This window comes from Pinus tabuliformis, chromosome 8 (genome assembly GCF_031772625.1).
Source record: "Pinus tabuliformis cultivar Carrire ecotype Pingquan chromosome 8, CPIR1, whole genome shotgun sequence".
In the NCBI taxonomy this organism is placed as follows: domain Eukaryota; kingdom Viridiplantae; phylum Streptophyta; class Pinopsida; order Pinales; family Pinaceae; genus Pinus; species Pinus tabuliformis.
The window spans coordinates 38,501,934-38,528,136 of NC_142294.1; the positions used below are offsets into that span (position 1 = coordinate 38,501,934).

At 40.9% G+C, this 26,203-nt stretch overlaps 1 protein-coding gene across 2 annotated transcripts in view; it reads right to left on the minus strand.

The window, feature by feature from the left end:
• Nucleotides 1-1,962: 1,962 nt before the first annotated feature.
• Nucleotides 1,963-26,203, minus strand: part of LOC149234016 (Cox19-like CHCH family protein) — a 72,687-nt gene continuing 48,446 nt past the window's right edge. Inside the window, exon 3 of one of the 2 annotated variants that reach the window (XM_089461085.1) lies at nt 1,963-2,267. In XM_089461085.1, the coding sequence (XP_089317211.1) occupies nt 2,173-2,267 (95 nt within the window). In that variant the 3' untranslated portion in view covers nt 1,963-2,172. Of the gene's footprint in view, nt 3,767-26,203 lie in introns of both variants that reach the window. The other variant, XM_089461086.1, reaches the window with a different exon arrangement.

Genomic DNA, 26,203 nt, shown 5'->3' on the forward strand with positions numbered 1-26,203 from the left:
CAAAAATATTTGGGTACACTTCAGTGGTCAACTAGGGGTATCATGCATGATCTAAAAATTGGCCATGGCACACACTTCAAAAAATGAGAAGGGGCCTCGATGAAGATTATTATCCTAAATGAAGATTCTCATGCGTGAATTCCTATCCATGTGTGTTTCTCTCATAGTGTCAATTGTCTTTCTTGAGAACTGCCTTGAAAGGTGTTAAGTTGTCCATGTGGAAATTCCAATCCACATGTTTTCTTCTCATATTACAACCTAGCTCTATATAGTATGAAGTTATGAACCTTCTCTATGTAGATAGTACCACCTATCTCTATGTAGAATTACCATCAGTCATCAAACTTAAGAGCCCTTGACATCTTTAGCTCAATCACCAAATCTTCCTCTCACTCATTCTTTGTTGGTGCGCTATTCATTATTTTGTATCATACCACAGTCTTTTATATGCGTGTCACAACAACACTACCACTTGTTTCTTTCCTTCTTTATGTTATTTTCAGCATTTTCTAGGAGTTGCGCTTGCACTCACACAATTTATTCATACTAATTGTGCTCTTTTGCAATCCCATTGACCTAATTTTGTGGCTATTGGACATTACAAAATTATCTTGATTCTTAGCTCATCTTGCCTTTGAAATTGATAATCTTTGAATACATGCAAACTCTGAAATTGAACCAACCAAAGAGTTCAAAGAATGACCAAGGGACACAATGCCCTAGAGATCAGCCGTAGCAAGTAGTTTGAATAGTGAGCAAGGGACCCTATGGGGGCATCAAGCCTGATCTCAAAATTGGCCAAGTCAAACACTTTGAATGGTGATCATGGGACCCAATAGGGACATTGGGCCCAATCTGGAAATCGTCTAAGGCAACACTCAAACAAGAAAAAGGGTGGCCGAACTAGGAAATCAGGAAAGGTCAACGCTCGAATAGGTGCAAAGGGGGCCTGATCGGGGGAAATCAGGCTGAAAGCAAAGTTCGAACAAAAAAGAAAAAGCCAAGCTTTTAGATATTTGTAAAAGATTCCAAAGACAAAGGCTAAGCGAAATTTGGTTAAGTGTGAAGGAACCCTTGAATATGTGAAAGATAAGGCAAGGCTTGGTTTTGAATGTAGTTGGCCAGCTAAGTGCTCTAGGTTCAACATGGTGATAACAAGCTCAGCAAGGTAATAACAACTGCCAAGCAGCAACTAGATGAAAATCAAGGTGATAAATTGGCATTAGTTGGAGGTAAAGACTGATGAAAATGACTTCAATAGAATCAGAATGATGTAGGGTGTCAAATCTATTTAGAATGAACAGCAGACCATCCGAAGGCACATTATGCGACTAAGAGAATCTGACATTGAAAGATAGAGCACCAATGGGACTGATTAATAGCATGGTTTTGAAGGAAAATGTGGTAGCCTAGTTGGCCAAAGACCTAGTGCTTTCTCTGCTTTCTGAAGGTTAGTTAGTATAGGGAGATTAGGTCAGGGGCAGGTAGTTCTATGTAATGAGTGGGGAATCTACAGAATGGGTTGTGAATTAGAGATGGAAGTCCAGTTTCAGAATTCAACCCTGTTGACAAGCTGAAAATATGGGTAGACAGCTCACCATGCAATGTCAGATTTATTCTTAATACATAAGAACATATTGTTCTGTGATAACGAATAAGAGTTTCAACTGTTGCTAATACATGTATGGTTTCATCATATCTAGTGGTATGTCAGAGCCATTGGTAAACAAAATTGTTTGTATTTGCTTTCTTCAGCCCTCTTCCTCACATGTTTATGGTCCCTTTAGTTGCATCAGAAAGGTAACATTTTGAGGAAACAATACATCCTTGTTTTTTTCCTTCTTCTGTGGTCCCAAAACAAGTGATTGTCAGAAATTTCAGGAAGAGACATTTCTGAAATGCAGTAAAGTTTTAATTGCATTAATGACATAGATGAAAGGCATCATGACACTGGACCATGGATGCAGATTAAGAAAAATCACTATATTATATAAAGATTCCAACAATCCACTTCACAAATATTCAAAACAGAATAATTTCTGGAATAGCCTATCAAAATAAATATCCCATGTCCAAGAAGAACTGGAACTTGAGTCCATAAGACTCCCACCTGTGACATTGAACAGGTAAATCACCTGCTATCTTGCTACAAAAATGCTATTGATATGCATTTTAATTATTGGAGCCACTTTTTAGCATGCCAGCACCACCTGAAGGTGATAATAGCTTGTTCTTCCTTTCATGGCAGATTTTCAACAATTTGACTTCTGCTCAACATCAGAACACATGTAAGAACTACTGATATCCAAATAAAAGTGTGGATCATTCATAAGCTGTTTCAACACTTACGCAGCCAACATTTTAATTTCTGATTTAAGTGATATTGAAACCATTACGACTCCAAAAAACAAAAAAATACAACTCCAAATTTGACTTTTGTTCAACATCAGAAAAAGGATAAGGACTGTTGATATCTGAAACAAAAGTGTGTATCATTCACAAGTTGTTAGAGCATTTATGAAGCCAACATTGTAATTTATGATTTAAGTCTTATTAAAAATATTACTCTGATTCCCAAAAAATGAAAAATGCAACTGTGGATTTAGGAATGAGTAGCCAGCAAAATGAAGATCAAACCCATCACTTTGCCAAACGAAGCTGTCTAATAACTTAAGCTTGCAATATTTCTAAACTGTAAGTGTAAAGAAGCCCTGTGAAAAACAATTTTCGAAACATTTATCAACTGATTTATATATAATTTGACAAAAAGCTTCTTCTTTGGCTAAAAAGATGCACACAATGGGGCCATGGTCTAGCTGTAAAGTGGATAGTTTCACTAGGGTTCAAACCCTGCCAGGCATGCTCTCCTGTATTAATATGGGCATTATGTTAGTAAGGGCCAAGAGGACAATGCCAGATACAAGCCCTGGTTGAATTTTTACAGCGTAAATGCCCCTCAGATGCAGCTGCTTATCCATAAAGAATTTTGAGGAGGATAGTGTGATTTCCCCTTGTTCTTGCAGGAAAGTGTTTCTAGTTTCCTCCTACCAAAAATAACAAAATGATAACAGATATCAAGAGTAGGATAACTACAAAGGCAACTTAGATTGCACTAACTATTATCTCAGTCAAAAGAATTCCGTTGCACCATGGTCTAGCAGCAGGGTGGAACACTTGCCACAATGACCACCTGGATTAAAACCTAACAAGGCATGCTCCCCGGCGTTAATACGAGCCCATGTTAGTATAGGGCAAGTGGACGAGGCCAGGTTGAAGCCCTGGGTGACTTGTTACAGCATGGATGCCACTCAAACATGGCAGTTTATCTGAAAAAATTATGAGCTTGACCGTGTGCTTTCCTCGTGTTCATGCAGGAGAGTATTTCCAGTTCTTTTATACCCAACATACTCTGGAATCAAACCCAACTAGGCATGATCCCCTTTATTAATATATAAGCCCATGTTAGTATAGGGCAAGTGGATGAGGCCAGGTTTAAGTCCTGGGTGATTTGTTACAGCGTCAATGTCCCTCAAACACAGCAGCTTATCTGAAAAGAATTGAGCTAGACAGTGTGCTTTCCTCTTGCTAATGCAGGAGAGTATTTCCAGTTATTTCCTACCAAAATGTAACAAGATAAAAACCAGTGTTCCACAAAGTTTCCAGGACATGGGAAAAGGGAAATGCATCTATGAGACGTCTCGAAGCACCACCCAAATTCTAAGGAGTGTCATACAGGATGTTGAGGTCTCCAACAAAGGGGAGCTGCCTGATATACAAAAAAATTGAAATTAAAATATATGAAAAATTAAACCTGAAACATGAGTCACTGAAATCTTATCACAATGTACCTAACATACATCATACATCATTATATTTAACATAATAAATCATAAATGATACATGTAATTATGTAACATAACAAAATAATTACAATTCATTAATCATCTATCACCATTGTATTTCTCATTATAATTAGAAATTTACAAGATATAGATCTATATCTTAACATAAATGATCTAAGAAGAGATAAAATGACAAATGAACATCACTACTTAAGGCATCCCCCACTAATCTCTGCCAGCCACTGCATGAAGGAAAAACCATGGGAATGTCGCTATCTAATCATGTTAAGTTATGGTATGTTCTATGCTTATAACAGTTTACTTCTTTTTCTTATTATATTCCACAGATTAGCAATCACATGTACATAAAGTAAAGTGCAGATAGAACATTAAACAATCGACAGAAAACAAGCCAAGACAAGGGACACAAGATGTGGCGGCTAGCCAGGGACAAACCCCACAATGTGTGGAGAAGCCCTTTGATCAAATCTTCGTTTATCTTCAATAATTCAACAAAGAGAAATAGTACAATAAATCTGATTTATATCAGCAGTAGCAAACCCTAGATCAGCAGCATCAGCATTAGCGGCTTCATCATCAAACTATGGCAGACAATATCTCACAAACCGACCGTCGGATCGGCTTGATTCCACCACCAAAAGTTGTGGCTTTCCAAGGAGGTTCATATGAACCTACAGCATAGTTCAGATGAGGAGATCTTCTGGTCCAAGCAGATCAAACTTTACTTCTGCAGTTGCAGTTGCAGCTTCAGTAGCTTCCTTCAAACTAGGGTAGTCGATATCTTGCAAACCGTCCGTCGGATTGACTTGATTACACCACCAAAAGTTGTGGCTTTCAGAGGAGATTCAGATGAACCACCAGCACAGTTCAGATGAGGAGATCTTCTGGTCCATGCAGATCAAACTTTACTTCTGCAATTGCAGCTTCAGTTTCAGCAGCTTCTTTCAAACTAGGGCAGTCAATATCTTGCAAACCATCCGTCAGATTGACTTGATTCCACCACCAAAAGTTGCGACTTTCAGAGGAGGTTTAGATGAACCTACAGCACAGTTCAGATGAGGAGATCTTCTGGTCCACGCAGGTCAAACTTTACTTCTGCAGTTGCAACTTCAGTTTCAGCAACTTCCGACTTCACATGTGTGAGGGAGAGACCCTTTTCTGCGCAGTAGAGAAGAGACTCTTTTCCGCGCAGTAGAGATAAAGAGATGTGATGAGATGAGTGAGTGCAAATGAGGAAAAGTCCTCCTGTATTTATACACCACTGTTGATGTTTGAATAGATGCGACTGTTGGGCTTCTGAGCCTACATGAGTTGTAGGTCGACTTGATAATAATTCCATAATCAAAATAAATTCATATCTCCATAAATACTTATCGAAATCGGACGATCTTTAGATCAATCCTACACCTCTCGACAAGAGGAATCTAATAAAAATATTATTAGCCATGAATAAGATGACCCACATGAAGTTTGGCCCTAGTTGCCAATTTAACACTCCCTCTCAACTAGGGAGAACTGCAATCTGTCTGTCGGTCACTATTATTCATCCATCAAATGCACTGCCCTGTACAGCTTGACCCTTACCCTACTCTGCTCTATTCTGCCTGTTCTGCTTTGTCTTGTTCTGACCTGTACTGATCTGTACGGCTCTGCTCTGTTATGCTCTGCTCTGCTTTTGTCTGAATTATGAAGAAGAAGAAATGATCGAGGATGTATCATACCGACTCAAAGTCAGTCTCAAAGTATGTACCACTGGTCCCAGACTAGTCTCAACCAACCTGAAGTCAGCGTCATAGTGAGTACAACTCCTACTACTGGTCCCAAACCAGTAACATCCTCCACTGACTCAAAGTCAGTCTCAGAGTGCGTACCACTGGTCCCAGACCAGTAACAACCGACCCGAAGTCAATTTCATAAAATGTACCACTAGTCCCAAACCAGTATCATTGATCCCAGATCAATGAAGGTCATCCTAGCATAGGGAGTACAGTGGATACAACGATGTGTCCATCGGTACTACTATGGTCCCTAACTTCATTTCCCTACTCATTGATCAGATGAGAGGTACTTCCCATGAGTCCCAGACTGCATGGGTAGGATGCCTCGACAAGAGAACTAATCAATCCTGTCCTCACAGGAGAACACATCAATCCTGCAACAATCGCCATGGAGAACACATCAATCCTCCTACAATCGCCATGGAGAACACATCAATCCAAGCCTCACATCAATCCTGCTACAATCGCCATGGAGAACACATCAATCCATGCCTCACAGGATAACACATCAATCCTGCTACACAGGACAGCGAATCATCATGTTCCAGTGCGCACCACCAAGGGAGGGTGAGTCACCCTGTGGTCGTATCTTGCTCTAGTAAGAACCACAAGCCCTCAGAACTCCCAGAGCTCAATGTATGCAACATGCAGGACCCTTGTACAAGGGTTTCTTGACTCCAAGTCGTTTGGGAAAATCACAGATTAGATCTTTCCTCGGGGCTTTGACAAGGTGTATCGACCTGTACATCATCTTAATGCGATGGAGCCTCCTTGCTCATCGACTTACCATATCCCAGATGATGTCTATCTGCTGGAGCAATTGACGAATACGAGATTCCTCAATAATCGAATCCCACCTCTGGTTGTTACAGAGAATCACAGTGGTATGTGTTCAAACAGCTCACTGAAGAGCTTCCCCAACCAAGCATCTTCATACGAGATTATACTCGTAGATATGTATCTGGTCTCGGCGATGCTTATGGCAACCGACTTCTGCTTCCTACTCATCCATTATATCTAAGCAGAATCCAAAGAGAAACAACACTAAAAAGTGCTCCAGTGATCCTCCACACTACTTGCCTAATCAGCATTCGAATAATCATGCAGTTTCATATTTCCGGCAGTATATCTCAATCCATGAGAGATTGTGTCCTGAAGACATCTCAGAGGATTCTTGGCACCAATCTAGTGAAGCTCAACCAAATATGAGCTCACAATGCTAACTGCAAAACATATGTTCGGACGAAGGTTCACCAAGAACATCAACGCAAATGAGTTTTTGAAACTCAGAGGCATTTCCCAAATCTAGTCCGACATCACTACCATATAACTTCTGAAAGTTAAGATCCTCGAGGTAGTCACAGGCTTGCAGTCTACCAAATCTTTTTAGAATCTTCACCACATATTTTCCTTGAGATAGGAAAATTTCCCTTGGCTTCTACCACACTTCAAGTCCTTGGTTCTTCATTTCAAATTCAGAAGCCAACTCCCTCTTACATTTGTGAATGAGAGGGTATGCACCTGTTAGAAAGAGGTCATCCACATACAACACTAGTACGAGAGGCTTGTCATATTCAAGCTTAAAGTAAAGGCTAGGATCAGCTTCACTCCTAGTGAATCCTAGCTTCATCAAGTAGCTATCGATCCTCTCATACCATGCTCGAGGTGCTTGCTTCAGCCCTCAGAGAACCTTCTTCAACCTGCATACATGAGATTTTCAATCATAAATCTCGAATCCTTCGGGTTGCTCCACATAGACCTCTTCTTTGATCGAACCGTGCAAGAACGCAGTCTTGACATCCATCTGATGTAGGTTCCATCCTTGTGAAGCCACAAGGGCTATGATCAGGCGGATGGTCGTATATCTGGCAACAGGTGCAAATATCACATTATAGTCTATACCTTCCTTCTGGGAGAAACCACGAGCAACAAAAAGAGCCTTATACTATTCCGTACTTCCATCTGCCGCAACTTTATCTTGTAAAGACATTTTGAAGTAACAATTGTCTTGTCCTGGGGTCTGGGAACTACTTCCCAGACATCATTCTCCATAATGGTCATAGCATCCTTCCATACTTGATGCTTGACGGCATCTGAGAATGATGAAGGCTCATTTTGTATGATTGTGCTCATACTGGTCAGGTATCCCTGATACCTGTTGGGTTTCTTACTTTCACGGAAGGTTCCTCGGGGTGCAGCATGTCTTTTAGCATCATCAAGTATCCCCCTAAGCCATGAAGGCCTCTTCCTGGAAGAGGAAGGCTCAGGTGGATAAATAGGATCCATCGGTTCTTCCACATCAAGCATTGTTACATCATCTACCCATAGAGACAACTTCCACAATCGTATGGTGCCACACCATTCTGCTCTGGAGTATGTGGTGTAGTAGTCTCCCTCTTAATGCCAACCTCAGATATGCCTGAGTGAACCAACTGTAATATATCGGAGGTCTTGCCTAGGCTTGAGGGGAATGGTCCCTTTTTGAGCTTTCATTTGGCACATCCCAAACATACACCTTCTTTGCTTTTCTACTCAGAATTCGAGCATCCCTGTTACCATATGTCTTACATCGGGTAGATCTTTGTAATGAAGGTGGGCAAACCTCCAATGCCAAAGTTCGGACTGAAGAGATGTGTCATAAGACATGACACCTACCTGACTTTCATTGACCTGATATAATGAATCAACACGAAACCCAAGAGTAAAGGGATCTTTAACATTATTTTTCGATACATGTACCTTGCCATCGCTGAAGGTTACCTTGTAGCCTTTGTCTTCCATTGCTGAGATGGACACCAGGTTCTTTCGGAGGTCAGGTGCTCTTTCGGAGGTCAGGTGCATTGAATACATCCTAGAATTTCTAGCCTTCTTGAATGGTTGTCCTCTTCCTTTATTTCCAGCATTCTTTTTACCTTTGCTTATTGAATTTTCCATCCCTTCGATTACCATGAGAGGGATTTTGATCATCGTCACGGTGAGAGTCCTTTCTATCAGGGCATTCCCTTGCATAGTGACCTGGTTATTGCAAATGTAACATCGTCCTTTTCTTCCACCCTTAGGTCCAGCCTTTCTTTTCGATTTAGACCCGGAATTATTTATTTTCTTAGCATGAGAAGAAAAAGCAGCAGGAGGACCTTTAGGCAAGGGCATTTCTTGCTCTTCTACCCTTGTTTCTTCTTGAATGCATCTAGCCATTAATTCCTCGAAACCAATAATTACATGATTGTTCAGAAGAGTAGTCTTGAACATGTACCATTCGAATGGTAATCCTCCAAGAGTCGTGAGTGCCATTTCCCTTATCAGTAATAGTCTCCCCAATAGATAGGAGATCATTCTTGATCTCGGTGATTCTTAAGAAGTATGCTTGCATACTCTCATCTTTACTCTTCTTAATTTCCTTCAACTTATTTCTAAGAAATAAAACTTGTTTTGCATCATTTACTTTAAATAAACTCACCAGTCTATCATAGATTTCCTTGGAGGTGTCCAATTCAGAGATGTAGGCCACCAAGTGCTTGTCGATAGAGTCCCGAATGATCTTCTTTGTTTTGACTTCTTCATTTTTCCATTTGTGCCAGGCAGCAGCGGATGCATTTGATGGAGGCTCAACAATATTGCCTCTTACATGGTCCAACACTCCTTGATCTTCTAGAGTTAGATCAATAGACATCTTCCATCCGTGATAGTCAGCTTTCTCACGGAGCTTGTCTTCAGCAGGAAAGAGTGTTGAGGACCTCATAGTTCTTTTAGGATAGCCTTGCCAATCTTTTCTTCAGTGATTGCTCTTGCTCTTGTTCGGGCTTTGTCTCTACCTCAGCTCCGATACCATGTTAAGTTATGGTATGTTCTATGGCATATGCTTATAACAGTTTACTTCTTTTCCTTATTATATTCCACAGATTAGCAATCACATGTACATAAAGTAAAGTGCAGATAGAACATTAAATGATCGATAGAAAACAAGCCAAGACAAGAAACACAAGATGTGGCGGCTAGCCAAGGACAAACCCCACAATGTGCGGGGAAACCCTTTGATCAAATCTTCTTTTATCTTCAATAATTCAGCAGAGAAATAGTACAATAAATCTGATTTATATCAGCAGTAGCAAACCCTAAATCAGCAGCATCAGCATTAGCGACTTCATCATCAAACTAGGGCAGACGATATCTCACAAACCGACCGTCGAATCGGCTTGATTCCACCACCAAAAGTTGTGGTTTTCAGAGGAGGTTCAGATGAACCTACAGCACAGTTCAGACAAGGAGATCTCCACGCAAGTCAAACTTTACTTCTGTAGTTGCAGCTTCAGTTTCTGCAGCTTCCTTCAAACTAGGGCAGTCGATATCTTGCAAACCGTCCGTCGGATTGACTTGATTCCACCACCAAAAGTTGTGGCTTTCAGAGGAGGTTCAGATGAACCTACAGCGCAGTTCAGATGAGGAGATCTTCTGGTCCACGTAGGTCAAACTTTACTTCTGCAGTTGCAGCTTCAGTTTCAGCAGCTTCCTTCAAACTAGGGCAGTCGATATCTTGCAAACCATCTGTCGGATTAACTTGATTCCACCACCAAAAGTTGTGGCTTTCAGAGGAGGTTCAGATGAACCTACCGCACAGTTCAGATGAGGAGATCGTCTGGTCCACGCAGGTCAAACTTTACTTCTGCAGTTGCAGCTTCAGTTTCAGCAGCTTCCGGCTTCACATGTGTGAGGGAGAGACCCTTTTCTGCGCAGTAGAGAAGAGACTCTTTTCTGCAGAGTAGATAGAGATAGATGTGATGAGATGAGTGAGTGCAAATGAGGAAAAGTCCTCCTGTATTTATACACAACTGTTGATGTTTGAATAGATGCAACTGTTGGGCTTCTGAGCCTACATGAGTTGTAGGTCCGCTAATAATAATTCCATAATCAAAATAAATTCATATCTCCATAAATACTAATCGGAATCAGATGATCTTTAGATCAATCCTACACCTCTCGACGAGAGGAATCTAATAAAAATATTATTAGCCATGAATAAGATGACCCACATGAAGTTTGGCCCTAGTTGCCAATTTAACAAATCAGAATCATTCGCATTCTTGAGAATATATTGAATAGCACACTAACTATGCAAGTTGTGCCTCAATAGCCCTGTTATCTCTCAGACTCTCCCTAGAGGAAAAGTCCTAACCTCACCAAGGGGAAACTCTAAGGAAACTATCAAGTAAGCTACCTGTTACCCACCAAAAAGTAGGTAACCCAAAGGAGAAATTTTTCTCTTCCTTGGACAGCCAGCCAGTCAGTAGCCCTATCGATCAGCACTTGACATGATGCCATGGAACCTCTGTTGATTTTTAGGTAGCTGCAGGAGGTATTTGTGAAAAATTCTAAACAGAAATTCTATTACTGTAGCAACTGATTTATTTCACCTACTTATTATTCCCAATAAGTTATTTATGAAATCCCTTCAGTAAATATTAAAATAAATGCTACTGCAGATATCACATCATTATACAGAAACAAATATATGCACAAGAATCAATCACATCAACACAGTTATTTTTGGACAATTTTCCCCGGAAAAACCCAATTAGGGCAAATCGATGCAGTAGAGGAGGGTTTTATTAATCTTCAGCAACAATCGCTTTTACAAAAAATTTACATAGACATTGGGAGAAAACACCTGAGACTTTTCTTCGAGACTTTCTAACACCCTGAAGAGCTTCCTTTCTCTACTGCGTCATTCTGTGTGGCTCTGCACAGCTCTCGTCCCTCTCTGTGTCATCCCTGCGTCTCTTTGATCTGCATCTCCCTCTGTCTTGTATCTCAGAGTCCTTGTGTCACTTCTTCTGAGCTCCCTGACGGCTGCTAATCCCCCCTCTTCCTCCACCCTACAACTCTCCCTTTGAAATCGATCTCCTTGTCTCTGAGAATCGATTTTCCTTGGGATACTAAGTATCTATTGGTATGTATTCAAATGACCCTCAAGCCTTCTCTTATACTTTTCCTGATGATGAATCAATGGACGAGATTAAGTCCCTAATCAATGGCTAAGATTAAAACAGACTTGATCCTCGTCTCTTAGAAGCTTCTCATCCTTATCTTTATTAATACCCATTAATATTTTTATTTTCCTAAGTTTAGACTTAGGAACCCATTAAAAATATTAATTATTTTAATAATTCCTCATTCGGATGGAATTTTTCAAAACGATTTCTAGGTCTTGGAGATCTCATGTGCCTTAGCCTTTCCTCCAAATTTCAAGGCTAGAGCACATCCGATGCTACCAAAAATCAACACTCCCTCTTAGCGAGGAATGTGCTCTAGCAATGTTTCACTATAAAAACATCACATTGATCTTCCGCATTGGTACCAGTGACGATGCTTGGCTTGCTGCCTCACATCCCCTGCACTGTTGCTTCTTGTATTGTTGCCCATGGCATTGCCACTGCCACTGCCACTACCACTGCCACTGGTGCTCCTGTACTACAGCTCCCTTTCAACCTGCTGCGCCATGCTGCCCATAGCATTGCCACTGCTAACTGTTGCACCGCCACTGCTAATTGTTGCACTGCAACAGCTGACACTTATTCATTTCTGCTACTAAAATGGATTCTTTACCATCCCCATCTTCTCCCTGAAATAAACGAACTTTGTTCTTCCTAGGGCCTTGGTGAGGATGTCCGCCACCTGTTCTCCTATAGGAGTGTAGCTCAATTGTACTGTTCCTCATTGGACACAATGTCTGACAAAGTTACACCTGAAATCAATGTGCTTCGACCAATCGTGAGATACTGGATTCTCAGAGAGCTTGATGCAACTCTGATTATCACACATGATCCTGGTCGCTTCCATCCTTCTACTGAATAGGTTCACAAGAAATTTTCTAAGCCATATGGCTTCGCACGAAGTTGTGCTAGCGGCCATATATTATGCTTCAGCTGAGATCAGAGCTACAGATTTTTGTTTCCTACTGCACCAAGAAGTCATCCCTGATCCAATGTTGAAACAATACCCAATGGTACTTTTCCGATCTACTGAACTTCCAGCGCAATCTGTGTCAGTGAACCCACTCAATCTGATGTCATTGCCTCTGGTGTACAATAGTCCATGCTCGACTGTTCCATGTATATACCTGAGAACATGTTTGCCTGCTGCCCAATGCGCCCTCTTAAGTTCCACCATGAACTGACTAAGGGTGTTGATAGCGTAACAAATGTTTGGCATGGTATTGACCAGATACATCAGGGATCCTATGATCTGCCGATACAAGGTGGGATCAACATCTTTATCTTCTAATGAATCAATTTTCTTCCAGTTGGTGATCATTAGAGTAGCGATAGGCCTACAGTCTTGCATCTTGAATCTCTTCAGGATTTCTGTAGCATATCTCCCTTGTCCAAGGGATATCTCACCCTTCTGCTGCCAAACTTCCTACCCCAAGAAATAATGCATCTATCCCTAATCCTTCATGTCGAATTCTGTGCCTAGATTCTTCTTGCAGTCCTTGATGAGCCTGGATGATCCTGTCAAGAAGAGATCATCCACACATAATACTAGGACTAGAGGCTCATTCTCTACAACTAGATAGTAGAGATTGGGGTCTGCATCACTCTTGACAAACCCCATCTTCTACAAGTAGCCATCAATTCGACCATACCATGCTCTAGGTGCCTATTTTAGCCCATACAAGGCTTTCTTTAATTTGCGTACATGAGATTACTTCTCATGTGTCTCAAAGCCTTCTGGTTGTTCAATGTATACTTCCTCTTCTATTACCTCGTTTAAGAATGTCGTCTTGACATCCATCTGATGGATCTCCCACCCCATTTGTGTTGCAAGAGATATCACGGTTCTAATAGATGTATACCTAGCTACTGGGGCGAAGGTCTCTTCGTAGTCTATTCCTTCCTTCTGAGCATACCCCTTAGCCAAAAACCTGGCTTTTTATTTCTCCACAATGTCGTCTGTAGCATATTTGATCTTGTAGATCCATCTCGAACCTACCACTATCTGTTCTGAGGCCTAGGCACCACTTCCCAGACATCATTCACCATTATAGAGTTGTATTCCTCCACCATCACATCCACCCATACTTGATGCTAAATGGCCTCCTGAAAACTGGAGGGTTCCCCAACATGAGCTACTAAGGCCTGGTATCTGTTTAGCTGTCTTCGCTCCCTTTTACTGTTCGTGGGCGCACCAATGATTTACTCTGCATCCCGTAGAATCTGTCGGAGTTCTTGGCTCGTTCTTCCTCTGGTAATAGGCGCATCTATCATCTCTTCCTCTTCATGTGATTCCTCCTGTTCTGAAGGAGAATTTCCGGTACTAGCTTCCGCTGGTTGAAGTGGTTTGACCAACGGCTCATCTTTTGATTGCTCCTCAGAAAGCATTTCTCGAGATTTTCTTAAAGCTCTATCCTCCATGAACTTTACATCTCGTCGAACTACTACCTTCCTGCGCCCTAGAAGATAGACTCTATATGCATTAGCATTCTCGCTATATCCCACAAGATATCCTTTCTCTATAGTTTGATCTAACTTCTTCCTCTTCTCCTCGGGTATACGACAATATGCTAAACTCCCAAATATCCTGAAATTACTAACTTCAAGTGTCTTCCCAGTGAAGACCTTCTCTGGAGTAATCTTGCCCAATGCCCTATGAGGAGTTCTATTCTAGACATAGATTGTCGTGCTGCATGCTTCTGCCCACAGGAATTTTGGCATATCCTGATTATACATCATTGCCCTAGCTATTTCCACAATAGTCCTGTTCTTCCTTTCTGCTACTCCATTCTACTTCGGATTGTAGGGAGTTGTCCACTCTCTTCTGATGCCCTTCCTAGCGCAAAAATCAGTGAAGTCCTTGTCAACATACTCTCCACCACTGTCTGAGCACAACACTTTTATCTTCTTTCCTGTCAGATTCTCCACTAGAGCCTTGAACTCTTTGAATCGACCGAAAACCTCATCTTTGGTTTTTTAGAAAGTAGATCCAAGTCTTCCTGGAATGGTCATCGATGAAGGTGACAAAGTATTCAACACCACTAAGAGCTTTTGTGGACACCGGTCTGTAGATGTCTAATTGTATCAATCCTAGCACACTCCTGGCCCTATTGTTACTTCTTGGAAACACTGCTTTGGCATACTTGCCTAGAGCACACCCTCTGCATACATCATCTCGTATAGTACTAAGATCTGGAACTCCTATTACAGTGTTTCTGAGAATTCGCAGAGCCCCATGGTGCAAATGCCCCATCTGTCTGTGTCGAGGTTCATTCAGATCCTTGTCTCCATTACTGCCTATCAGTGCCATTGGTGATTCTAGTTGCAACCTGTACAACCTGTTACTTCTTATTCCAATCTAGACCTTCTTTATCCAACTCGGGTATTTGACGTATACTTTCCCCTTAATGAAGAGAACGCCATAGCCCTTGTTTTGAAGTTGAGATACAAAAAGTAAGTTCATCCCTAGTCTTGGCACATGTAGTACATTGGTAGCTCAAAACCATTCTCCTGATTATGTTTGAAAAACTATAGTACCTTTCCCTACTGGAGTACACTCCGCCTTATTCCCCATGGTGATCTGAAAATTTGTTCTTTCTTCCTGATAATCTGAAAAACATTCTCGGATTCCTGTCATATGCCAGGAAGCTCCACTATCTATATACCAAACCTCTGAGGAGGTAGAGCTTGCGTCTTCTTCCAATCTGGAAGCCGACATAGAATAATCGTAATTTTTGTCTCTTGTGCATTCTTCTGAAAATTTGCACGAGTCTCCTTGAGTGGATGCCTCTGCATCATGCTCTTGACCCATAATTGATTTTCCCTTCCTGTCGCTGAATCTTTGCTCTGATACCATGTGAAAATTTCTAAACAAAAATTCTATTACTGCAGCAACTGATTTATTTCACCTACTTATTATTCCCAATAAGTTATTTATGAAATCTCTTCAATAAATATTAAAATAAATTCTACTGTAGATATCACATCATTATACAAAAACAAATATATGCACAAGAATCAATCACATCAACACAGTGATTTTTGGACAATTGTCCCCGGAAAAACCCAATGCGGGAAAACCGATGCAGCAGAGGAGAGTTTTATTAATCTTCAACAACAATCGCTTTTACAGAAAAATTTACATATGTAGGAATTACAGGGTAAGTTCCTCAGACAGAATACCAAAGGACACCGCTCACAAACAGATCACAGATCAATACACCAGTATTCTTGACGTGGTTAAAACCCTCAAAGAGGGAAACAGTCCACGACCTGAGCCAACACGGCCACTTCAGGCAATTTATTAATAAAAGAATGAAAATTTACATAAGCTTCTCTCATGAACGGTTACCCTATAAATGACCCTCCATGCTCTTTAAATAGAGATCATGGACTAATCGGATGTTAAGCCATGGATCAAGTGTTAGTAACACCAAGGAGAGAATGAACCGTCGAATCACTTCATGTCTAGAACATATCGTGACCATCAGATTGTAAGTTACAAATGTACATAGTAAAGAAACACACTTTACCTAACTCTACACTAGACCAAGTTATACTTAACTATTCCCTATGTGTCGGAATATCCTAACATCCCCCCTTAAGAACAACTTGGGATAGGATTGAAGTATGTGCAAATATGACACAATAGGAGAAGGAAGGAGGCATTAGAGCCTATCCCCCCTTAGTGACAACTTCCTGAACTCCAACCATAAATCGAAGTTTAGTACACTTCGCCTGAACTCCAACCATAAATGAAGTTTAGTACACTTCGCCTCTATGAGAGCCTTTGTAAAGATGTCTGCAACTTGATCATCAGTTGAACAATATTGCACTTCAAGAACATGGTTATGAATGAGCTTTCTGATGAAGTGCATGTGTAGTTCAATGTGTTTGTTGCGCTGATGTTGGACTGGATCTTTGCATAGTTGAATAGCACTTTGATCATCACACCAAAGGACACTTCTCAAAAACAGATCACAAATCAATACACCAGTATTCTTGACGTGGTTAAAACTCTCACAGAGGGAAACAGTCCACAGCCTGAGCCAACGCCACTTCAAGCAATTCATGAAAAAAAGAATGAAAATTTGCATAAGCTTCTCTCATGAACAGTTACCCTACAAATGACCCTCCATGCTCTTTAAATAAAGATCATGGACCAATAGGGTGTTAAGCCACGAATCAAGTGTCGGTAATACCGAGGAGAGAATGAACCGTTGGATCACTTCATGTCTAGAACATATCATGACCATCGGATTGTAAGTTACAAATGTACATAGTAAAGAAACACACTTTACCTAACTCTACACCAGACCAAGTTATACTTAACTATTTCCTATGTGTCGGAATATCCTAACTTCCCCCCTTAAGAACAACTTGGGATAGGATTGAAGGATGTACAAATATGACACAATAGGAGAAGGAAGGACGCATTAGAGCCTATCCCCCCTTAGTGACAACTTCCTGAACTCCAACCATAAATCGAAGTTTAGTAAACTTCGCCTCTGTGAAAGCCTTTGTAAAGATGTCTGCGACTTAATCACCGGTTGAACAATTATGCACTTCAAGAACATGGTCATGAATGAGCTTTCTGATGAAGTGCATGTGTATTTCAATGTGTTTGTTGTGCTGATGTTGGACTGGATCTTTGCATAGTTGAATGGCACTTTGATTATCACACCAAAGTGTAGTCGGACGTTGCTGCTGAAAGCCAAACTCTGACAGGATCTAACGAAGCCACAGGGCTTCCTTACTAGCTTCTACAGCGCCACGATACTTTGCTTCTGCTGAAGAAAGAGAAATGGCACTTTGTTTCTTGCAAGCCCATGTAACAGGTCGAGAACCAAGAGTGAAGACATAACCTGCAGTAGACTTCCGATCATCAGGGTCACTAGTCCAATTGGAATCAGTGAAACCAACCAATAGAGGAGATGCTTCCGCACTGTAATGAATCCCAAACTGAATTGTATCTTGAACATAACGAAGTATTCTTTTAGCTGCTTTCCAATGACTTTCATGTGGGTTTTGCATAAACCGAGCAATAAGGCCAACAGCAAGGAAAGGTCAAGACGAGTATGGGTCAGATACAAAAGTTTTCCTACAAGCTGACGGTATAAGGTAGCATCAACTTCAGGGGAAGTACAAGTGACTGAAAGTTTAGCTCCAGAGCCACAAAGAGTTTGATTTTCCAGAGAGCCAACAATGCTGGAAGAGTTCGAGTTTCAGTAGGAAAGCGGAGACAAAGAGGGGTAGAGACAATGAAGCCAAAAGAAGATTTCCAAATCCGGTAAGTGCATTACAGAGAGAGGTCGAGATTTCTCCAGGAAGTTGTGCAGAGGCAGCGTAGAAGCTTCAGTGAGCAATTCGATTTTGCTGGGGTGAAGCTAGTTTTCAGTTCCAAAGGCCGAAAAGTATTTCTAGAGTGCCAGAGGGTCAGTTTCCCAATCAGCAGCAGGCACGACGACTTGATTTGCAGAAGTTCCAAGCTAAATCTTTTGATGTGCAGAACTAGGTGGACGACTTGCTTTACAGAGGAAGTAAAGTGTCGAGATTGCTCGGAGTGAGGGTAATTTCCGTCAAATTATTTTTTCCAGAATTTTCTTTGCAGGATTGCCAGTTTTCAGCATCCAGATTGTACTCAAATAATTTCACTGCTGCATAATAATAAAAACCCTCAACTGCTGCACCAGTTTTCGCAAGTTGGGTTTTTTCCAGGCACATTTGTCCAAAAATAACTGTGTTAATTTGTCAAATTTCCAATTTATCTTCCATAGAATTTAATTTGGTGAAAATTGCAGTAGAGAATTGTTCGTTGTTTGTGTGGATAAATAAAATATTAGTTAATGTACAGTTAGAAGAATAATTTCCAATTGTTGCAATAGAAATCAAAATTTTCACATGGTATCAAAGGGTGATTGATAGGACAGGGAAGCTCAGAAGCAGAGGTAGAAATTCTTGTTCAGAGGGAGCAGTAGGACAAATTTCTAGTTGTTGCGCATAGCCTAAGCTAGGCAACTCGAAATCGCTGGGCAGATCAATTTTTCTGTACAGGTTGGCAGAAAAATTCAGCTTCCCAGATTCAGTGATTCCAATAGGCAGAGGGAGCAACAGCGACTCAAATTTTCGCTAAGCAGATTCTTTGTTTGGGCGCAGAGGGTTTTGAAGCAATTTGCAATAGCAGAATCAACATCGGGTGGAAGAGAGCACCAGGACGAATTTCTAGAAGCTGCGCAGATCCTAAACCAGGCAGCTCGAAATTGGTGGGCAGATCAATTTTTCAGGACAGGTTGGCAGAAAAAATCGGCTTTCCAGATTCAGTGATTCCAGTAGGCGGAGGGAGCAACAACAGCTCAGATTTTCGCTAAGCAAATTCTTTGTTTGGGCACAGAGGGTTTTGAAGCAGTTTGCAGTAGCAAAATCAGCGTCAGGTGGAAGAGAAATAACACACACAAAGGGAAAATTTCTCTCAGGGGATCTTGAGTTTTAGAGATCTAATTTTTCCAGTTGTATATTAGCAGTCGCTGTGAGCAAAGTTTGTCACTCCAGAAGGAAGTGCGTGTAACAGATCCAGTAGGCGGAAGGAGCAACAACAACTCAGATTTTCGCTAAGTAGATTCTTTGTTTGGGCGCAGAGGGTTTTGAAGCAGTTTGCAGTAGTAGAATCAGCGTCATGTGGAAGAGAAATAACACACACAAAGGGAAAATTTCTCTCATGGGATCTTGAATATTAGAGATCTAATTTTTCCAGTTGTAGATTAGCAGTCATTGTGATCAAAGTTTGTCACTCCAAAAGGAAGTGCGTGTAACAGATCCAGTAGCTGAGCAGAGGGAAAGAGGGAGATTTCGACCAGAATTAGAGATGGCCACAACAGGGCTTCGAGATCAAGATAGGTTGGAGGGAGCCTCCAACTATGTCATCTGGAAGGCTAGGATGTCCTTCCTTCTAGATGAATATGGCCTGAAATCCTATATAGAGAATGTGGTAGCAGTACCCCAGGATGTCAATTAGCTGAAGGAGTACAAAAAAGAGATGTCTAAGGCGAAGCGAATGACCTTGGATGGAGTCCGAGATCATATAGTTTCACATATATCTAGCAAGAACACTTCCAAAGAGATGTGGGATGCTCTCTCCACGCTATATCAAAGTTCTTCCGAGCAGCGGAAGATGTTTCTCCATGAAACGCTGAGGAGCATAAGGATGTAGAAGGGTGAGGGCATAGATCCCTTTCTCACTCGGATTTAGGAGGTCCAAGATCAGCTAGCAGTTGTTGGAGAGGCACCCCAACCCACAAAGCTTTTACGATTGGCACTAAACAGTGTCTCAGAGGACTGGCAAGTGTTTGTCCAAAGCATATTGGGCAGAGATACTTTGCCTAGTTAGGACAGAATGTGGGCCGATCTACAACAGGAGGAGTTGAGGTGAGCTCTAGTAAAGAGCACCATCAGCGATAGCAGCGGCAAGGTCGTGAAGAGTGATAAGGAAGAGGAGAATGTGGCCCTCGCATCTAAGGGTCCCAGCAAGCGACAGGGGGAACAAAAGAAGAAGAAAGACATGTCAAAGTTCAAGTGCTTTAGGTGTGGCAAGTTCGGTCACTATAGCATGCAATGTCCTCTCAGGAAGAAGGACAAACATGAGAAGCAGGACCAGCAGGCAGCATCCACAGAAATAGACAAGCTTTCCTCTAGGCTAGAGGAAGAGTTTGTTATGCTCGCAGGCATACCTCCAGGAGTGAGGTGCGGTGATTTAGTGTTGTAGCCCCAGAGAGATACAGGTTTGGGTAAGGTCCACTAAGGAGTCCACCTCATGGATCATCACCTGGCTACAGAGGCCCATAGTATACAGTAGCAGGATGGATCAGTATCAGACATGCAGTCAAGTTCCAAGATGATAGTTGCATACGAGTAGCAATCAGGTGCTGAGGCACGCAGTGTAGTGTTAGCAGCAGTGCAGAGTCAGTAGCAGCGTAGATTCTTTAGTGACAGTGTAGAGGCTAGTACCAGTCAAGACTCGGGAGACATATGCATCATACTGAACACAGTTGATTTTGTATTCTGAATGCTTCTCAGTTGCAGTTGTTGCAATTGCAACAACAACAAATGAGAGGGAGTCGCAATGCAGATGCAGGGTTGGCAACAGTATGGCAGTGTCACCAGCAACACAAATGCAGCATTAGAGTTGTGCAGTGGTTGGTGGGTAGCAACAGCCAGACATCAACGGCATGACAAGAGATGGTACAGAGACAAGGTGTTGTGGCAGGGTGTGCAGCACTAGAACACAGTCCTCACTAAGAGGGAGTGTTAGTTTTTGTAACATCGGATGTGTCCTAGTCATGAAACTTGGTGGAGGGGCTAGAATACATGAGATATCCATAACCCAAAAATAATTTCTGGAAATTTTACTTAGAGATGACTTACTTAGATTATTAACCTATTTTTTAATGTTTCATAAGTCTAAACTTAGGAAAACTAGTTAATTAATCAAAATTAATTAAGTTAAGGTGAGAATTCTCTAAAAACGCACACGGATCGACAGCGAAATAATTTGGGCCCTTGATTAAGTTCTAATCTTGGTCGTTGGTGCTCCAACATAAGATTATAAGAAGAAGTCGATGGCCACTTGAAGAATACACTTAACACACTTGGCAGTTTGATTTCCTTGGCAAATCAGTTTCCAAAGAGTAGCAGCATTTGCCGGAAAGCCAAAGAAGGAAGCAGAGACAGTGAGGAGCAGGGACAGTGAGCTCGAAGGAAGATTCTCCAGATCCCGTGAGTACATTGCAGAGAGGCAGAAAGCCACAGAGAGGCTGACATAGAAGCCTCCAGAGGGCAATTTGATTTAGCTAGAGGAAGGGTCGTTTCAGGTGTTAGTGGCCAGAAGAATTTTCGGAGGGCCAAGCCAAAGGATTCCAGACCAGCAGCAGCCAGTTAGAAGTTGATCATAGGCAATTCCAATCTAGCGAGTTTCAGGCCTGCGCAAAGGCAGTTAGAGAGCCAATTCGATTGGCTTGATTCAGCAAGGATTGCCTATGGGGGTGAGGAAAATTCCTCACAATATTTTTGCCAACGTTTTCTCTGCAAGATTGCCAGTTTTCGGCATCCAGATTGTACTCAGATAATTTCACTGTTGCATAATAATAAAAACCCTCAGTTGTTGCCCCAGTTTTAACAAGTTGGGTTTTTCCAGAGACATTTGTCCAAAAATAATGATGTTAATTTTGATGTGTGTGTGCTAGAATTTTTCTCAGATTTCCACTTTATCTTCCGTAGAATTTAATTTGGTGAAAATTATAGTAGAGAATTATTCGTTGTTTGTGTGGGCAAATAAACTGTTAAATAATTTACAATTAGAAGAATAATTTCCAGTTGTTGCAATAGAAGTCAAAATTTTCACAGGTTCTGCTATGATATCCTAGATGAGCAGGAATCAAACATCTATGGCACTTAACACTGCAAAAGCAAAGTGTATTGCAGCTAGTTTAGTGAATTGTGACGCAGTGTGGCTTCGAAAACTCGTCGCAAGATTGTTGATCAAGTGTTAGAGACAATCATGATGACAGGTCGAATCACATTGAGATCAAATACCATTACATCTGAGACATGGTACAAAAGTGAGCAATGAGGCTCCAAAACATTGTTATGGACAAGCACATTGTTGACATTCTCACAAAGCCGTTGTCCCAAATGAAGTTTGTCTACTTCAGGCACAAGCTTGGAGTAGTTGAGAATGCTTCCCTCGGTTGGAGGGAGTGTTAATGTTGCAGCGTAAGGGCAGATATTCTCCCTAGGTCAAGGTATTGACCAGGTGCCATGCAATGTGGCTATGGAGATTGGCCAGTGAGCATCAGGGCCCGGAATGCTCCCACGGTCAGAAGGTTCTAACCATATTGCCAAGGGTTACTTGGAACAAATAAAACAATAGAAACAAGAGACACCAGAATTTTTTGGGACAAAACCCCACAAGGGGGAAAACCCAGTAATTCTTTCCTTGTGAGATAATGTTCAATTTAGCTGATGTTGTGCATCTAATTCATCCATTCAAAATAGGATTCTTAAACAAGATATATAGACATAAACTGACCAGTAAAATAACCTCCCACAAGTGCCAAGCCAATCCTTCAATATGCCAAGACAAAATTCCTCAAATATGATTTCCAAGAATCAACTTCAGGACTCCAAGAGGGACTTTTCCTCAACCTCAGAATTTCGGATCACCACAGAATTTTGCATAATTTTAGGGATGATGAGCCTTCAAACTTCGCATAATTTCAGGGATGATGAACCTTCAAACTTCGCATGATGATGAACCACAAAACTTCATACAGATCCACTGACTTTGCATGAGTATAGACCACAGACTTCACATGAGTATAGATCATAGAACTTAGTATGATGATAGATCACAGAACTTCGTATGATGAGCCACAGACTTCGCATAGGAGCCACAGAGATGATGAGACCATTCGAATATGTTACAGAGATAATGAGCCACCAACCTTCGCATATCCACAGAGGTAATGAGATCAGCCATTCGCATATATCATAGAGATGATGAGCCCATACTTTGGCATATATCCACAGAGATAATGAGCAACAAATTTTCACATATCCACAAAGATAATGAGCAACAAATTTTCACATATTCACAGAGACAATGAGATGATTCAAAGTGCCTTTTGGTCGAGGAGAGATCACATATATATAGTCTCCAAGAGGGGTCGAACGAGTGCCTCCAAGGAGCTAGGTTGACTTGATCTAGGAGGGTCGACTTGAATACTTGTGAGGTCCTAAACCAATTCAAATTTGCTTCATTGATTTTATTGATGAAAATACCGACTGAAGCTACATTTTATCAACAATTTACTCACCCACTAAACAACACACACTCTCTCTCACATGTGAAAGAAGAAGACTGAGGAAGAGGCTGAGATTTCTGAGGAAGATGAAATTTTTTAGTCGCCGAGCTTGACCAGTATTTGACCTTGCATGTGTGGGTCACAGTTCTAGGTGGTTTGACCAAATTTCTAAATAGGTTGACAAACTTTTGGGGAGGTGCAAGAAGGCCGAATTTCGACCTCTTTGACCAAGTTTGACATGTGTTGATTCTATGGTCAGTTTGACTAGGAAATCAAATTGTACTTTTGTTGAATTGAATAGTTTCTCCTAAGAAAAGGTTGTTGGTTTTTCCATAGGTTTGGTTTTTCCAACCTAAAATTTGTGCCTCTTTTGTGCTTGGTTGTCTCTTTATAATCTTGTTGTCATTGTTGTATTATTGTTGAGATTTTCTATGTATAATTGCTTAATGATGAATGTGACATGTTGCACTCTTTTTGTCAAAGTTCCGAGGAACTAGATGTACCATATTTTTCTTCGAAGGATCAAGATCATCAACCATCAACACTATGTTATTGTAAACCCGTTCTACAAATTTTTAATGTAAACTATTTCTAAACACAGATGGTCGGCAGAGTTTTTCCCTCCAACCTCACCCCAAAGCTAAGGTTGAATTTGTCGTTGAAGTCTTAGGTGAGTCCTAGTGTTTTAGTCGAGCCTTTTGTAAAAATGATTTGGGAATAATTTAAGTTATTTGGCTAAATTATTTTATTACAAATCACTTGGTCTACTAGATCATATTGTGTCATAGAATTGAGTAAGTTTTATGAGGGTCTACAGCGAATGGGTATTCCCCCTTTGAGGGTTGAATTTGTAAAATATTATGTAAAAATATTTTAGTGCATGATCCCTCATACTTAGACACCATTGCTAAAATATTTGAGGGTGGAAAAATAATTAATCCCCTCATGAGTCAATTAATTAATTTTTCTGGCAAAAATAAAATTAAATCCTAAGCCAGAAAATTAATTAATTTAGAGTCAAAAATTAAAATGTTAGAGAAATTAATTTCTCCAAGTGGAAAAAATCGTGGGTCTAAAAGAAATTAATTTTTGGAGGTCCCCAACCAAGGGAATATTGGAAATTTCAAGAAAAATTGGACCCTTGGACCTTGGTGGTTAAGTCAAAGTCAAATTTTTTAGGAAATTAGCTCAAAATAATTATTTTTGAGCTAATAAAAAATGGTTTTAATGAGAAATTCGAAAATTCATCAAAAATAAATATTTTCAATGGTGGAGATTAAAAAGATGATCAAATATTTTTTTACGACCTAGATTATTTTGACGAGGATCAATCTAACTATCCGTTATTTTTCCACTTTGAGAATTTATCTATAAATTAGGAGTCAATTGTGTCTAAAGCCATCTGATTTTTGGCTAAAAAATTGTTGCAGAAGAATTGATGTAACACTACAGTGCCGCTAGGAACGTTTATTTGAATCATAATAAATACTTTGGGGTGCAATTCAAGGTGTTCAGTGTTCATTGGTTCGTGGTATGTGTTGGGTACGAGCTTTCCTATATTGTGCTTATTAATTTTAAAATTTGTTTTTCATTAGATGGAGATAAAGTCATTCTATTGATAGATTTTGGGTTTATCTTATAGATGATTTGATTCGCCACATGTCTAACAGTTTTTCTCGAGAAAAATATATAGTGTTTGCAGGTTCCCCAGTCCTTGGTCCCCAAGTTCACAAACTGTGGTCATGAACTAACCCTGTTTGGACTCTGGAGATTAATATGGTTGATTTAACTTCGCTAAGGCTATAGTGTGCATTAATTTTCAAAACTATTTTTAGCCATTTATCAAAGAAAACTTAATAAAAACCTATTTCTCAAAAGTTATTTCAAAACCCTTGTATATTTATAAATTTTGTAAAATTATTATGTAAAATATTTTTTCTAATTGGGGTTTTCTATTTTTTGTATATATTGGGGTTTTCAGTGTTTGTAAATCTATTTTTGCAAGTGAAATCAAGTGGAGAAAGTTGGAATAGAGCTAGATCTAGACCCTTAAGGATAAGATCCAGCCTCTAAAATTTTTTGTAGGGTCGACCATTGAAGGAATTGAGCAAAATTGCAGATTTGAAGGAAAATCATTTTTCTAAAGTTGGGGTTTCATGTTTCAGCCTTCTCGGGCCCAGATCTAGCCCCTCCAAGGCCAGCATCCTCTTAGCCCCCTGCGTCAACCCATTATCCCTCTGCATCTGAGTTTTGAGCCTCTCTAATGTTGGTCGTGAGGCCTACAGGCCTCTGCCTCCCTTTCTCCCTCCTACGTCTTGGTTTTAGGGGTTTTTTAGCCCTAGCAATGAGGCCTAGGGACTTCAGCCCCCCTCCTCCCCTCATTTTCTCTAGGCTACATCGCTTGCGGCAGCCTCTTGGAGGCTCCCTTTAGGGTGTTGCGGGCTTGAAGGGCCTAAAAACCCTAGGCCACAGCCCCTAAGGGCCTCTCGGCCCTCCCTTAAGGCAATCGTCAGCCCTCTAGAGCTTGTCGTAGGCCTCCTTAGGCCTCCTCCTTCAGCCGTTAGCCCTTCTTGGCCTCTTTGCCTCTTTCGTGGTCTTCCTTGGCATTTCTCCTTAGCTTTTAGCCCTCTTCTAACCCTAGTTTAACCCTTGTCCATTTCTTAAATTTTCAGGACTTAATACTTGGTGGGTTTTGTGAAGCGAACAAAGTTCCTTCTTCA